General features: G+C 39.2%; 1 protein-coding gene across 1 annotated transcript in view; it reads left to right on the forward strand.

Annotated features, from left to right (window-relative positions):
- The window catches only part of ITGBL1 (integrin subunit beta like 1), a 207,566-nt gene that overhangs the window by 90,427 nt on the left and 104,293 nt on the right, over positions 1 to 12,846 (forward strand). Inside the window, exons 3-4 of the mRNA XM_068526717.1 lie at positions 3,946 to 4,092; positions 9,439 to 9,561. Coding sequence (XP_068382818.1) covers positions 3,946 to 4,092; positions 9,439 to 9,561 — 270 coding nt within the window. The remainder of the gene's footprint in view (positions 1 to 3,945; positions 4,093 to 9,438; positions 9,562 to 12,846) is intronic.

Raw genomic sequence — 12,846 nt, forward strand, 5'->3', positions numbered from 1 at the left:
TTTATTCTGTCTCTGTTGGAATGCCCTTCCTTGATCAGTGGTGATCAAGGCTTTAGCTCACCTGGGAAGCACTGGAGACAGCCGACCAGGCCTCCATATTCTTACCCAAAAAGGAGACTAAACTACTGGATTTTACCCTCCACCATGACTTGTCTTCCCTTTCCAGCGACTGGCGACACACTCACAGCCCTGGGAGCAATGCGAATAGCCTTTGGCTTTTTCATCCTTATTACTTTGTGGGGGGTTGTTTTGGCATTTCTCTCACACTCTTGTTTTGTGTGTTTGTTTTCTCTTGACTCCTTGAGAACATATTTGAAGGGCAACAGATTTATTCTCAAGGATGTTGGATGGTTCGTTTTAAGACGGTATTTTGTAGTTGTGGAAACAGAGTTATCTGGAGAAGAGCCAGAACTAGAATGGTCTAGATAGCCGGGAATGGTGGATATCCTGCTGGTTAGGACTTCATATTGCCCTGGGCAAGGGCCACCCTTCGACCTGGACAATAGGAGGGGTTCTTCTCTGGTCCTCCTCTGCCATCCTTTCCCAAGGCGGAGTGGGGTGGGATGCCTGAGAGGCCAAGGGGACATCCCCACCTGGAGCCCTGGGCCCTGCCACCTCTGCTCCCCTAGGCTGAGGTGCCTGGGACCCAGGACCTTCTACCCCGAAGGTCCCCAGATCTCTTCCAGAGCCTGCTGTGGCTTTCCGCCCAGTCAGTGGTGGTGCAGATGTCCTGAGGCTGGGCTGGTGGTCAGGCAGCAGCTACCGCAGGAGGAGCAGGGGAGGGGAGGGGCTGGCAGAGCTGTGGAAGCACATGTGGACCTGGGCCGGTCTGTCTGGGAATTCTCAGGCCCTCCCTGTGTAGGATAGAAACGGGGAGGAGGGGGCTTGCTGCCTGCTCTAGCCGATTTATTTGCATATGTAAGAGAGAAAAATGATCCCATCTTATACATGACTATACAGCAGGAAAGAGGATAATCAGGACCTACTGTTTGCAGCTGTTGAGGTTTAAATTGTGTGCCCCTAAGAGATGGGTGAAATCCCACCACCAGGTGCTTGTGAATGTGACATTTGGGAAGAGAGTCTTTGAAGGTGTAATTAAGATGAGCCTCTACTGGAGTAGGATGGGCACCAATGACTGGGGTACTCACGAGGAGAAAGATGTGAAGACACAGACACACAGAGAAAAAGGCCACGTGAAGACAGAAGCAGAGCCTGGAAAGCTTTCACAGCTAAGGAGCACCAAAATCACAGGCAACCATCCGTAGGTAGGAGAGCGGCACGGAAGAATTTCTTGCTCAGATGCCCCGGGAGGAGTGGATCTGCAGACACCTTGATTTCAGGTTTTGGGGCTCCAGAGCCGGGAGACAGAAAATTTCTGTTGTTTTAAGCCATTCAGTTTATGGTACTTCGGATGGTAGCCGTAGCAAACTAATACACAGTGGATAAATTATTTTGCAAAACGAGATGTTTGCCGAAGCCGTGTTATTGACACTGTAATGGAGATTACCTTGCTTCGATAATACAGCAACCTCATTCCCTGAGGTTGGCCAAAGCTCTTATTAACCTTGGATAAAGAGTAGAAATAGAAGATTATTTTCTTTCTAAAAAAAAATTAGACATTTATCTCCAAATAAGGTTGTACAGGCTATTACTTGGTAATCTTGACAGTAAAAAAAAAATCGATTCTCATTTACTTTCCTAAATGGAGGAAAGTGAATCAAGAAGGCCCTACTGGGCATGAAGATTAGAAAGAACATAAAGGTAGAGGACCCTGTCCTACATTGTCTGCCATCTTTGCCTCCAATCAGATGCTACAGGAAAAGCTGAAAACACATTACCTGACACAGTGTGTGCCCAAGATATTAGTATTAGTTGTAAGGAAAAAGGGCCCCCTAATCAAAAAAATTGTATATTCTACGTAAAGTTAAATAGCTTTTTCATGAAAGGACCTCTGATGGGCTTCAGTGTGCTGATATATATCATAGCATGCTAAGAGAAGAATATAGTATGTCTCTTTCCATGTTTATTTTATCATAGAACCTTTTATGGAAGAAGTTTCTGAAACTGGACCTCCATGGACTAACTTTGGGTTGTAAGCACCTAAAATATTGCTTCTACTGATGCTTCATTTGGTCAGTGTGGGATGAATGAGTCTTTTCCTATCATCTGTACATTTTCCTTATTTTTCCAAATCTCCCTCCCTTTCAAAAATCTGTAACCTTTGACCCACAAACCATTACCCACCTCTGTCATATATACCTTAGTTTGGAGTTTAAGATGTTCTATCCAGTATAAAAGAAGCATTGAGTATTCTTTTATTCTAGATACTTCATTTTCTTCTAAAGCATTTTTATTTTCTTTGCAGTTGATATGGAGGTTTTTTATTGGGATGAACCATAACTGACATTTAACTTATAAAAGTGGCTACTTCATGTGGTTTAACCTAATACACTAATATTATTAAAGAATCGTTACAGTTACCGAGATACTTAATTCACCAAAAGAGGCTCAGCCACTTCAAGAATTTGGCTTAATACTTTTATAAATAGACTGGAGGGTTGGCAGGAGAGATCACTTATGCTTGTAAATTATACCAAGTTGGCTGAGATTGACAATATCATGTAGGACCAGACAGGAATGCAAGATGATGCAATCAATTTGACAGAATAATGTGCACTTGATAAAATGAATCGCAATTAAGGTGCAGGCAAGGTTTTGTTTGTAAAATAGAAAAATTAATTCGAAAAACGCAACAGGAATAGAAACACTTACCTGGACTGGGCCCAGGGGAGTTTTAAAGTCAGCCAATCGCAGATCCAGGCTCTGCCAAGCATGCCCAAATGGCATGCCTCAGAGCCATTCATTCTGACCGACCATCTGGACTTCATCATGTGGATTTTGGCCGCCACCTCGAATGACTGTTGGCCCAAGATCAATGATTCCATTCCATTGTGGCTATGAATTTCAGGCATTAAGACATAGTACTGTTACCTTGAATAATACAAGAATATTCTCCCTGTAACCCATTCAAACTCTACTCACCTTCCAAGGCCCAGTTAAAAGTCAAGAAAGTCCAGAAAATCTTTCCCCTCTTATTTCTATAGGTTGTAGACTACATCCCTCAACTTAATATAAGGTCCAACAAACATTTCTGGCTGAAGATAACACAATTCTCTTTGCATATTAGCCTCAACTTTTCAGTTTTGTAAGTTCCTTAAGGGCAAAGACCAAGGCTTGTGTTTTGTACTTCTTTCTAATATGTAGTCAATAAAACATTAGCAGGATTCTTCAAGCAGGACTTAATAAAATTAATAACCACAACAATAAAAACAGCAAAATGTTGATTTGAGAGCATGGAAGGTTGAGAAATTTTTGTGGCAGTAGATGAATATGACTCTTATCCTTTTGACTCTTGAACCAGATTACCCCATCAAGAAACAAAATATATACTTATTTTTCATGTCAATCTTATCCCAAGGTGGTATTTAATGTATCTATACAATTTTATTACATATCAAATTCAAATAAATATAAGGCCAATGTTTAGTTTAGTGGAATTTCATGTGTTATAAAATGCAGTTAAATGGAAATTGTTCTTACGGGGCTTTTGTGTCTTAAATATGCCGGTGCTAGGTGGACTCCTTTTAGTGCTAAATTTCTGATCATGTGGTTTTTCAGACCTCTGGTTTATTATTTATCCTCATGTCTCTATGAGTTAAGTGAATGTTTTTAGAATGATTTATCGAAGTTGATTATGAAAATAAAATCCACATACTTCATTATATGGTATATAAATAGGATTACCCCTCAGTCACTGTCGTATACCTGTGTTTGAATTGATTATAGCTCGGTCCAGAACCAACATCACTGTTAAGATCCTTAGTTACAGTAATGGTTTCCTTTGGAAAAGAATTTGAGTCTAACGGAATGTTGTTAAATTCTCAGGCCACGGTGTGTGTGACTGTGGAAAGTGCAGATGTGATGGAGGATGGTCTGGGGACGCTTGCCAGTACCCAAAGACCTGTGACCTGACAAAGAAACAGAGCAACCAAATGTGCAAGAATTCTCAAGATATCATCTGCTCTAATGCAGGTAAGAATTCCATGCCCTGAGAATTGTTAAATGAAATAATCAAATGTGGGTTTTTAATGGAAATATGTAGGTGTTGAGAAATGTTGAACCTCCGAGTGAGACTGCTTTTGAGCATATTTTTTTGAAGTGAAATTCAGATAAATCAATTGGGAAAAATGTCCTCTTGCTGAGACTGGCAAGTCTGATGCTCTCCAGCTGTTCCAAATGCCTCCTTCAAGTAGGATAGTCACTGGAAACAACACCCTGACAACATTTTAGGTAAATTGTGAGCCGTGATTTTGAATGCTGGATTAATCCTTTTAAAAAGGATTTGTATAAACTTACTTAATTATCTTCTGTTACAGATCAAGGGTGCTTTGAATTTATACCTTGGCATCAAATAGAACCAAACTTTTCAAATCTAATGGGGGTTTCCCATGCCCTGGATGTGAAAACCATTGCAGAATATAGTGATAGCAAGAGTTTTGTTTGACTAAAATATTTTTATAGCTGATAGACGTCATTTAAAAATATTTCTTAGAAATTTACAGAGGAGCTGTTAAAGTTAATTACCAAAATCATATAAAACACAACAGCTGTGGTTTTGGATTCAATGGTATTCAGCCAGTGTTACTATAATTAAATACTCTTTTAACTGTTGGGCACGTAGAACCTCAAAGTCAGTTTTTTCTCAACCCTGGTTGAACTTGAGAATGCTCCTGTCCTACACTGGAGGCTCTGATTTAATTGCTTTGGGGTCTGATATGGACTATAGTGGGTTTTTTTTCAAAGTTCTCTGGGTAGTTCTTACGTAGATCCAGGGGTGTGAGCCTCTTGCTCTGCATGCTGAAGGCCAGGGTTTGACTACGTAAATGAGTATCTTCCCCTCTGAAGCTCACATTGTTGGTAGAGTCCTGCATTCAGAGCTGGGAGCTTTCCACAGGCTTTGATTGACAGGAATTGCTCTGTGTAGATTGAATGCAGTAGGGTGTTTTGCTAATAGCAATCAGGTCTACTGCCAAGGCACGCTGTGAGTGGAGCAGCCGGGGACCGTGACGAAAGTGCTAACGGTCAGGTTACTCTCTGTGTTCACTGATACTCTCCTGGCTTCTCTCCAGCACTTCCTTTTTTCTTTTCCTCTCAGTAGAATCTCTCTACTTCCGGTTCATGACACTCACCCTCTAAACACACACACACACACACACACACACTCACCGTATAGCCTCTTTTGTTTTGAAAACTTCATGCTTTCCAAACTTCTTTCAGTAATAAGACTTGAAATCAATTTCAGTTTTGTTTCTTTGTACTCTATTTTCAGATTGATGGATGGATTAATTGATTGATTGATTGATTGGTTTTCAAATCCAGGGTTTTTTTTCTTTTTAATAACACATTATAACCACATAGGGGTTAGTTTAGGAATCCGAAGATGTTTCAGTGTTAAGGAATCTAAATGCGTGATTCACTACATCAACACATCTTAAAGGAGAAAATTTACAGAATTGTTTCAATAGATGATGAAACACGTTGTATAAGATATAAAATACGTTTCTAAGATATCTCTACCTCTATTTTTTTAACATGGATACAATACTTTTATGTAATCTTACTGTCCATATTCCAATTGTGTCAATTGACCCAACAATGCCTTTTACATCATTGTGCCCACCTCTGTATAGGATCCAGTCTAGGGGCAGTGTTACGTCTGGCTGTCGTATCTCTTCGACGTCCTTTAATGTGTCTTTAGACAACTTCCACAGGCAGCACAATCTTTTTTTCTCTCTCTTACTCTCCTCTCAGTTTCTAAGCCTTTCAAGTTTACTCTGGGGATCTTGCTGTCACATATCTTTCTTTTAATGCCTACTTCTACCAGCCTAGTTCAGGACCACTGCCCCCAAACTGCATTAGTCTTTGAGTTCTCTATACTAATCTTTCCCCCTCATATCACAGTGTGATTTGCAGGAAGCAGCTTGGAACAGAAGGGGAAGAGGAGGTATATGGAATGGGCAGAAGACTGAAGGGCAGGGGGAGATGGAGATGGAGCTGGGCACTAAAGGAGTTCCAGAAGTTGACTCCGTAGGGGCGCAGAATGGCAAGGCACAGTCTGCAGAGCAAAGCAAGGCTCCAGCACCATTGCATCAGGAGTATAGGCTGGTGTTCAAGACAGGGAGTCATCCTAGAAAGAGACAGCTATATTAGGCAGAATGAAAAGTCAGAGCTAAAATAATCTAGCATAAAACAGAAGACCAATCCTAGAGACTGAGTTAACTGGCAACCAAGAGAGAGGTGCAGGATGACACAGCATGAGCACGCGAGTCTGGCACTTTTGCCTGGGCTTCCATATGCCGTATCTTGGAGCCTCAGTTGTGAATTCTACTTGATGAGTAAGACAGGAAGTCTCTGAACTGTTGTAAACTTCCTGCATCGCCCAGGAATGGTTCAGATGTGTGGACTGGAGTGAGCCAGCCTGTGGGGGACGTCAGTGAGAAGTTGTAGAATTCAGAGGCAGAGGCTGTTCCTTCCCATCTTTCCTGAAAACAATGACTGCATACGTAGCCCTGACTATGTTACACCTCTCTCCCTACCCATGAAGGGCTCCTGGTATTCCAACAGATAAATTCTGAAATTCTTGACCAATATTCTTGATCCTACACTGTCTGCCTTTAGCCTACCCTTTTTTCCAAACTCAAGCCAGACTCTTCACTGTTAAATTCTCCATCCTTATTCCTTAGCCCAGGCTCTTTCTTCAACATCACAAGTTTTTTCTCCATCTCCACTTGTTGAAATTCTATCTATACATCAAGTGCCAACTCAAGAGCTTACTCCCCTACTGTGCCTTTCCTCCTTCACAGAGCCAGACTGAGGTTTATACTATCTTTATAGCATTTGTCACAAATCTGTTGCAAATGCCTTTGCGTCATCTGGTTTCATATATATATATGTATATGTAAAAATTATCAATCACCTAGCTCTTTCTTCTTGGTCTATGATTTACTTAGTTTTAATTTTATCCATCTTATTATCTTCTATAGCACTTATGACTTCACCAATAATATAATAAGCAATGAGAAAATTTAATGAATGGATACGTGGATGGTTGAAAGACAGCATAAATAAATGTGAAAATGAAAAAGAAGGGTGATAATTAGAGAACAGAATGAGATGAGGCAATACCATGAATTGTAGCGTTAGATTGGAAACGAACTTTTATAAATTAAAATAGTTTTCAGGGAAAAAAAGCAAGAAAACGAAGTTTAATAGAAGTAAAATTCACACAAGTATTCTCAAGGAAGAAAAATAACAAGCTCAAATTCTGCAGAATCACCATTTATATGTGACTGTGAGAGAAAGAACCCTTACAGAGAATAGCAAATCACAAGTGACCTGTGTAACAGAATCATGCAGAGAGTGTGAAACCAGGAAGTGGTGGGATCCATAAATATAAAATGTGTCTGGAGAAAATATTTGGGAAAATATATGGCTAATATACTCGATGTCTTAATGGGAGAAGACAAAGAACCTGACATTTTCTGAAAGTCTACAGTGTGCTAGACACAGTAGCATTTTTAGATAGATGACTGGGTGATATATTTATCACTTGATCCACACAGCAGCTCTATGAAGAAGACGTTATTTGCAGATAAGGAATTTGAGAGTTAGAGATAAAAGTAATGACCTCAAAAATGTATAGCTAGTGGGGATTAAGACCTGGATATGGCTGCAAATCTACCTTAGTCCTAAATCTATGCTCTTTCTGGTACACCACATACAGAATTGCCAGTATCCAGTAGCTCAGTTCAAATATCCATAGTACCATCTTCGGTTCCTTCCCATCCTTTACCTCTCATACCCAGTCACCGAGTCATCTTTTCTTTCTCCTGAAAATATCACCACGTGTATTTGCTTTTTTTCTAAACTCACAGCCATGACCTGGGTCAGCCTCTATCTTCTTTCCTGCAGACTAATGAACTAACATTCCCTCATGTCCACTTGGCCTCATTTCAGTTCATTCTCCATATGACAACCAGAGTAACAGGGTGGGAATGAACACCTGATCTCATGACTCCCTTGTTGAAAATATTTCAATGGCTTCTCATTTTTCTTCTTGATTCAAGTTGGAAATCTTTAATGTGACCTCTTAGACTTCCGTAAACTGTCTTTAATTGCCTTTTTCCTTTCATGACATTTTCCACTTTATTTTCTGCTATACGCCAGCTGTCTTTTTCTTTTTTCTCTTATCTCCTCTTTTACCTCAGAGCCTTTGCTGTTGTTTCTTGCTGGAAGTGGGCTTCTTCACCTTCTCAATTCTCTTAGCTGTTATTTTTACTTGGCTTTCAGTTCTCAGTTTAAGAGCCATTCCCCAGGGACTCTATCTTTGACCACCGGGTCTCAGTTAAATCCCCTTACTATGTGTTTCTGCAACACTTTGCACTTCTCCCCTGATTTTATCACATTGTTTTTTACTCATATAACACTTTAAGAGGAGGATTATGGCTGAATCAATCTCCTGTTGCATTTCCAGAGTCTAGGATGATACTGGTGAATGGCAAAGTCTCAGTTACTCTATGGTGACTGCTGTGATGATCGATTAAAAATTTTTTAAAAGGAAGCTCCTCAAATGGACATTCTACTTCTCAATATCCTTTGGATGCTGTTTTATTGTCAGTGAAATCACTCTTGGGGTTGTAGTCAAATCCTCAAACTTGGCTGGATATGTTGTGTGTGGTAGACTAGATGACTCCAGTGCCTCTGTATCACCCTGAGCTGCCCTGAGGTTTTGGTGAGGTCCCAGGACTCTATGCAGAAGAAACCCACTCTGGTCCCATACCCATAATGACATGGGTATCAGTTTAACACTGTGGGTATGAAATTATTAGGAACACCTAAGGTTTTCATTTATGCATTTGATAATGAATTCCACAAATATTCATTATATAAATAATATGTTCAAATATTGTGCAAAGCATTGAATAAATAACTGCTGAGGAAGATAAGCAAGGTTACTTCTCTCACAAAGCTTAGAATTTTCTGCTTTAGTTCACTTCAGGCCCAGGTGTAATCAGAAGATATTCATTCACGCATTGATTGGATGGACATGTATAAAGTAGCTCTGCTCTTGGGGAGGTCACATTCATGAAACTGTTAGAGGTCAATCATAATAGCTGTGTGCTATAAAATATAACTCCTGGGCTACAATAATCTCAAGAAAGAATGTCATTATCTATCTCATCATACCCACAGTAAAACCTAACTGGAATGTTAAATTGATTTGAATTGTCTTTATCTATGAAAGAGATAGGTTAAAATTCATTAATTATAATTTATATGCATTTAACAAATAATTTTTGCTCTGTTTTAATGGTTTAGGTACCTGTCACTGTGGCAGGTGTAAGTGTGATAATTCAGATGGAAATGGACTCATTTATGGTAAATTTTGTGAGTGTGATGATAGAGAATGCATAGATGATGAAACAGAAGAAATATGTGGAGGTATGTATATTAACTTTGCAGAAATTAATAAAAGTACTTGATTTTTTCACCTGTTTCATTGCACTTTTTTTTCTATGAATTTCTGTGCTAAGTTTACTCATTTAAGTTGAACCTATGTTTATTTGGAATATACTTCATATAGGGAAAATTAGACTAAGGCATTCAGAGCAAACTAGTACATCTTAAAAATTTTTTATAGATTTTATTCTTTAACGATTATTTATTGAAGTTTAGTTAATTTACAATGTTGTGTTAGTTTCAGGTGTACAGCAAAGTGATTCAGATATATATATATATGTGTGTGTATATATATACACATATATATATGTATATTCCTTTTCAGATTCTTTTCCATTATAGTTATTACAAGATATTAAATATACTTCCCTGTGCTATACAGTAGGTCCTTGTTGTTTATCTATTTTATATACAGTGGTGTGTATCTGTTAATGCCTAACTCCTAATTTATCCCATCCCCTTTGGTAAAACATGTTTGTTTTCTATATCTGTGTGTCTATTTCTGTTTTGCAAATAAATTCATTTGTATAATTTTTTTAGATTCCACATATAAATGATATCATATGATATTTAGAGCAGACTAGTACTTTTTAAATGCAAAATCAGATTGTTCCTCAAGGAGAACCAGATCAATATGGCAACAGGCCAACTGCAGGGTTCTGTAGTGGTCCTAGCTGGACTCTATCTTCTCTGCTCACCTTAACTGCTTTTACTCTGCCTCTTTTATCCCAGTCTCTCCATTGCATGTTTTAATTGCATTGTCTTTCCTGTTCTGAACCATAAAACTTTAAATAGTCTCATGTCCTATTGGGGACATTGAAGGCCAATAGGATTATTAGCCTAGAATCAATCCCTCCCCGCCACACACTTAGATAACTTTTTTCATGATTGTTTCTACAGACCACCATTACCTCAGTCCATTTTTCTGTTGTACCAATTATTGCATGCTTGCTAATGTCAAGCACTGCAATAACTACTTCACATTCATTGGGTAACTTACCAGCATTTGGAATGACTTACCAGGGTTGAATGGGAATTTAGACTCCTGTCTGATGCCAAAGGCTGTGCTGTTCACCCCTCACCATAGAGAACTGCCCTGGAGTTTGGAGCTCCGTGAGAAAAGCCTTTCTCACCACCCGCAGTGCCCTTCCCTTCTGCTTACCTATCTGCAACCTTGTGCCCAGAGAGAGTTTCAGTCGTGCTGGCACAGGAGAGGAAAGTGAACAGCAGTGAGAATCCCTTCAGTTTAGGTAAATTCTTCTCTGCTGTTATTAAACATTTCAACCTGGTTACCTCTGGCCTCATCTCTCTATCCATCAGTAATTGCTTCTTTCATTGAAATCTGAAAAGACTCGGTGCATGGAATCCTATCCTGCATACCAGATGGGTGATCAGAGGAGTATTTTCCCTTGAAGGATCAGGAGCAAATGGGGCGAGGAGGAGCCAGAGGTCACAGTGTCACTAAGCTGTCCTTTTGTTTACAAAAACAAATTGTGGCTTCAATTCCTGGGGTCATCCAGATGCTCTTATTTTAGGTCAGCTTGGTTTTTTTCTCTCTGGTTTCCTTGCTGCACAACCAACCAAGATAAAATCAACAAACGCGAACCTTCATTTTTCAAGCCAGTGACCTAAGCTGGGTGCTGCTCAGACAATTCTGCTAAAGGGCTCATTCCAAAATAATTAGAAAAATTAGATAAATCTACCCACAGATATTATGTATTTGTCCTGATATCTTATTTCCAATTATTACAGATCAAAAAAGAGGAAGGGAACATGTGTGGAGCCAGTGTTTTCTGATGCACACCACCAAAGCAAAGTCTATTTGCATGTGTAAATATAAACATTGAACTGGAAACAACAGGAAATGTTTAACTCTCAAGCTTTCCACTCATTATTTCCGTTGGTTTGAGGCTAAAGCAATTTCATGGTGCAAAGTCTCTGACCACAGATACTAGCACTCCAGTAAACAGCCTCTGGGGATGACCTTGACTGGGATTCTAGATTTTTCCATGTGTCATTCACATAAAACCAGTCTGTTGAGAGGTGATCCTACAGCCCAATAATGGAGCAAGTCAAAAGCAGATTTTCTTACACCATTAGTTTGCACAAAGCAGAGAATGATGCTCATTGTCTGGAGTGTGTTTTGTCCTGAGGCTTATATTTTATCTCAATTATTCAGGTATGTCTTATTACAGTATTTTCATTTGAGCTATGAATATATCTGCTTAATTTTCCACCTATATCTGCATACAGTGTAGCCTTACATGATTTATCCTAGTAATCCTATTCACCTCTACCTCAATGATTTTTTAGTAAAACCCCAATTCAATGCTGAATTTTCTAAACATACAAAGAATTTGGGTTTGAAGAATGAAGGTCTATGATCATTTGTTAATCTCATGGTAAGCCTTACATAGGTAGCATCTTAAATAAATTTCCTACAATGACAGAGGAATAAATTTCTGAAGATTTCTGAGATTATAGCGGAAATTCTACTTTTTGAAGTTTTAAAAAAAACCCTGACTCCTAGGAAAAGTTGTCTTGCTTTCTTCCAGTGTAATCCTCAAGTTCCTAAGGCTTGTGATGTAATACTGGAATGTGATTTTTTTTGTGTGTGTATACATGTAGAGATATCTTGAAGTTCATAAATAAAATGTATAGCTTTTATATTTTATTATTGATGAAATCATTTGATAGCCTTTATGTTTGCTTAAGTGAACAAATTAAAATTTGCTGTAGAAATGATCGTCTATTAGCTTAGTTTTCTGTGGCTACCCCGATTACAGCTCATTTAGACAGAAAACATGGCATGGTATGCTTGGGTCCCTGTTTCTTTCTCTCTATCTCGCTATAGCACTTTCTCTTCATCTCTCGCTCTTTCTGTCTCTCTCATGTATGCCTGCTGGCAGGAAGTTTCATCTGAGAGACAAGAATGTCATGAGACCAGAATATTCTACTGTATTTCTCCCTTCATATGTGAGTGTCTCAGGCCCTACTGACACTCTTGCCATTGGCCAGATATGCCATAGTGTTTAGAAAGAAAAATAGCCTCACAATTAGTTTCCCATGGCCCTCTGGGACGATGACTGTTGGAGAAGAGAGAGGCAGGAACAAAGACTTTAGCCATAGACTCTGATAAAACATAAATTCCTATAAACCAGAAAGAATAGACTAAAACCCAAAATGGCCCTGGTTTTCATCAGATTTGCAAGAACAAGAACATACATTCATGGTTGGGTGGCATAACTACAAAAAGGGAGGACATAA

The sequence above is a fragment of the Eschrichtius robustus genome, chromosome 18 (genome assembly GCF_028021215.1).
Source record: "Eschrichtius robustus isolate mEscRob2 chromosome 18, mEscRob2.pri, whole genome shotgun sequence".
Classification (NCBI taxonomy): Eukaryota; Metazoa; Chordata; class Mammalia; order Artiodactyla; family Eschrichtiidae; genus Eschrichtius; species Eschrichtius robustus.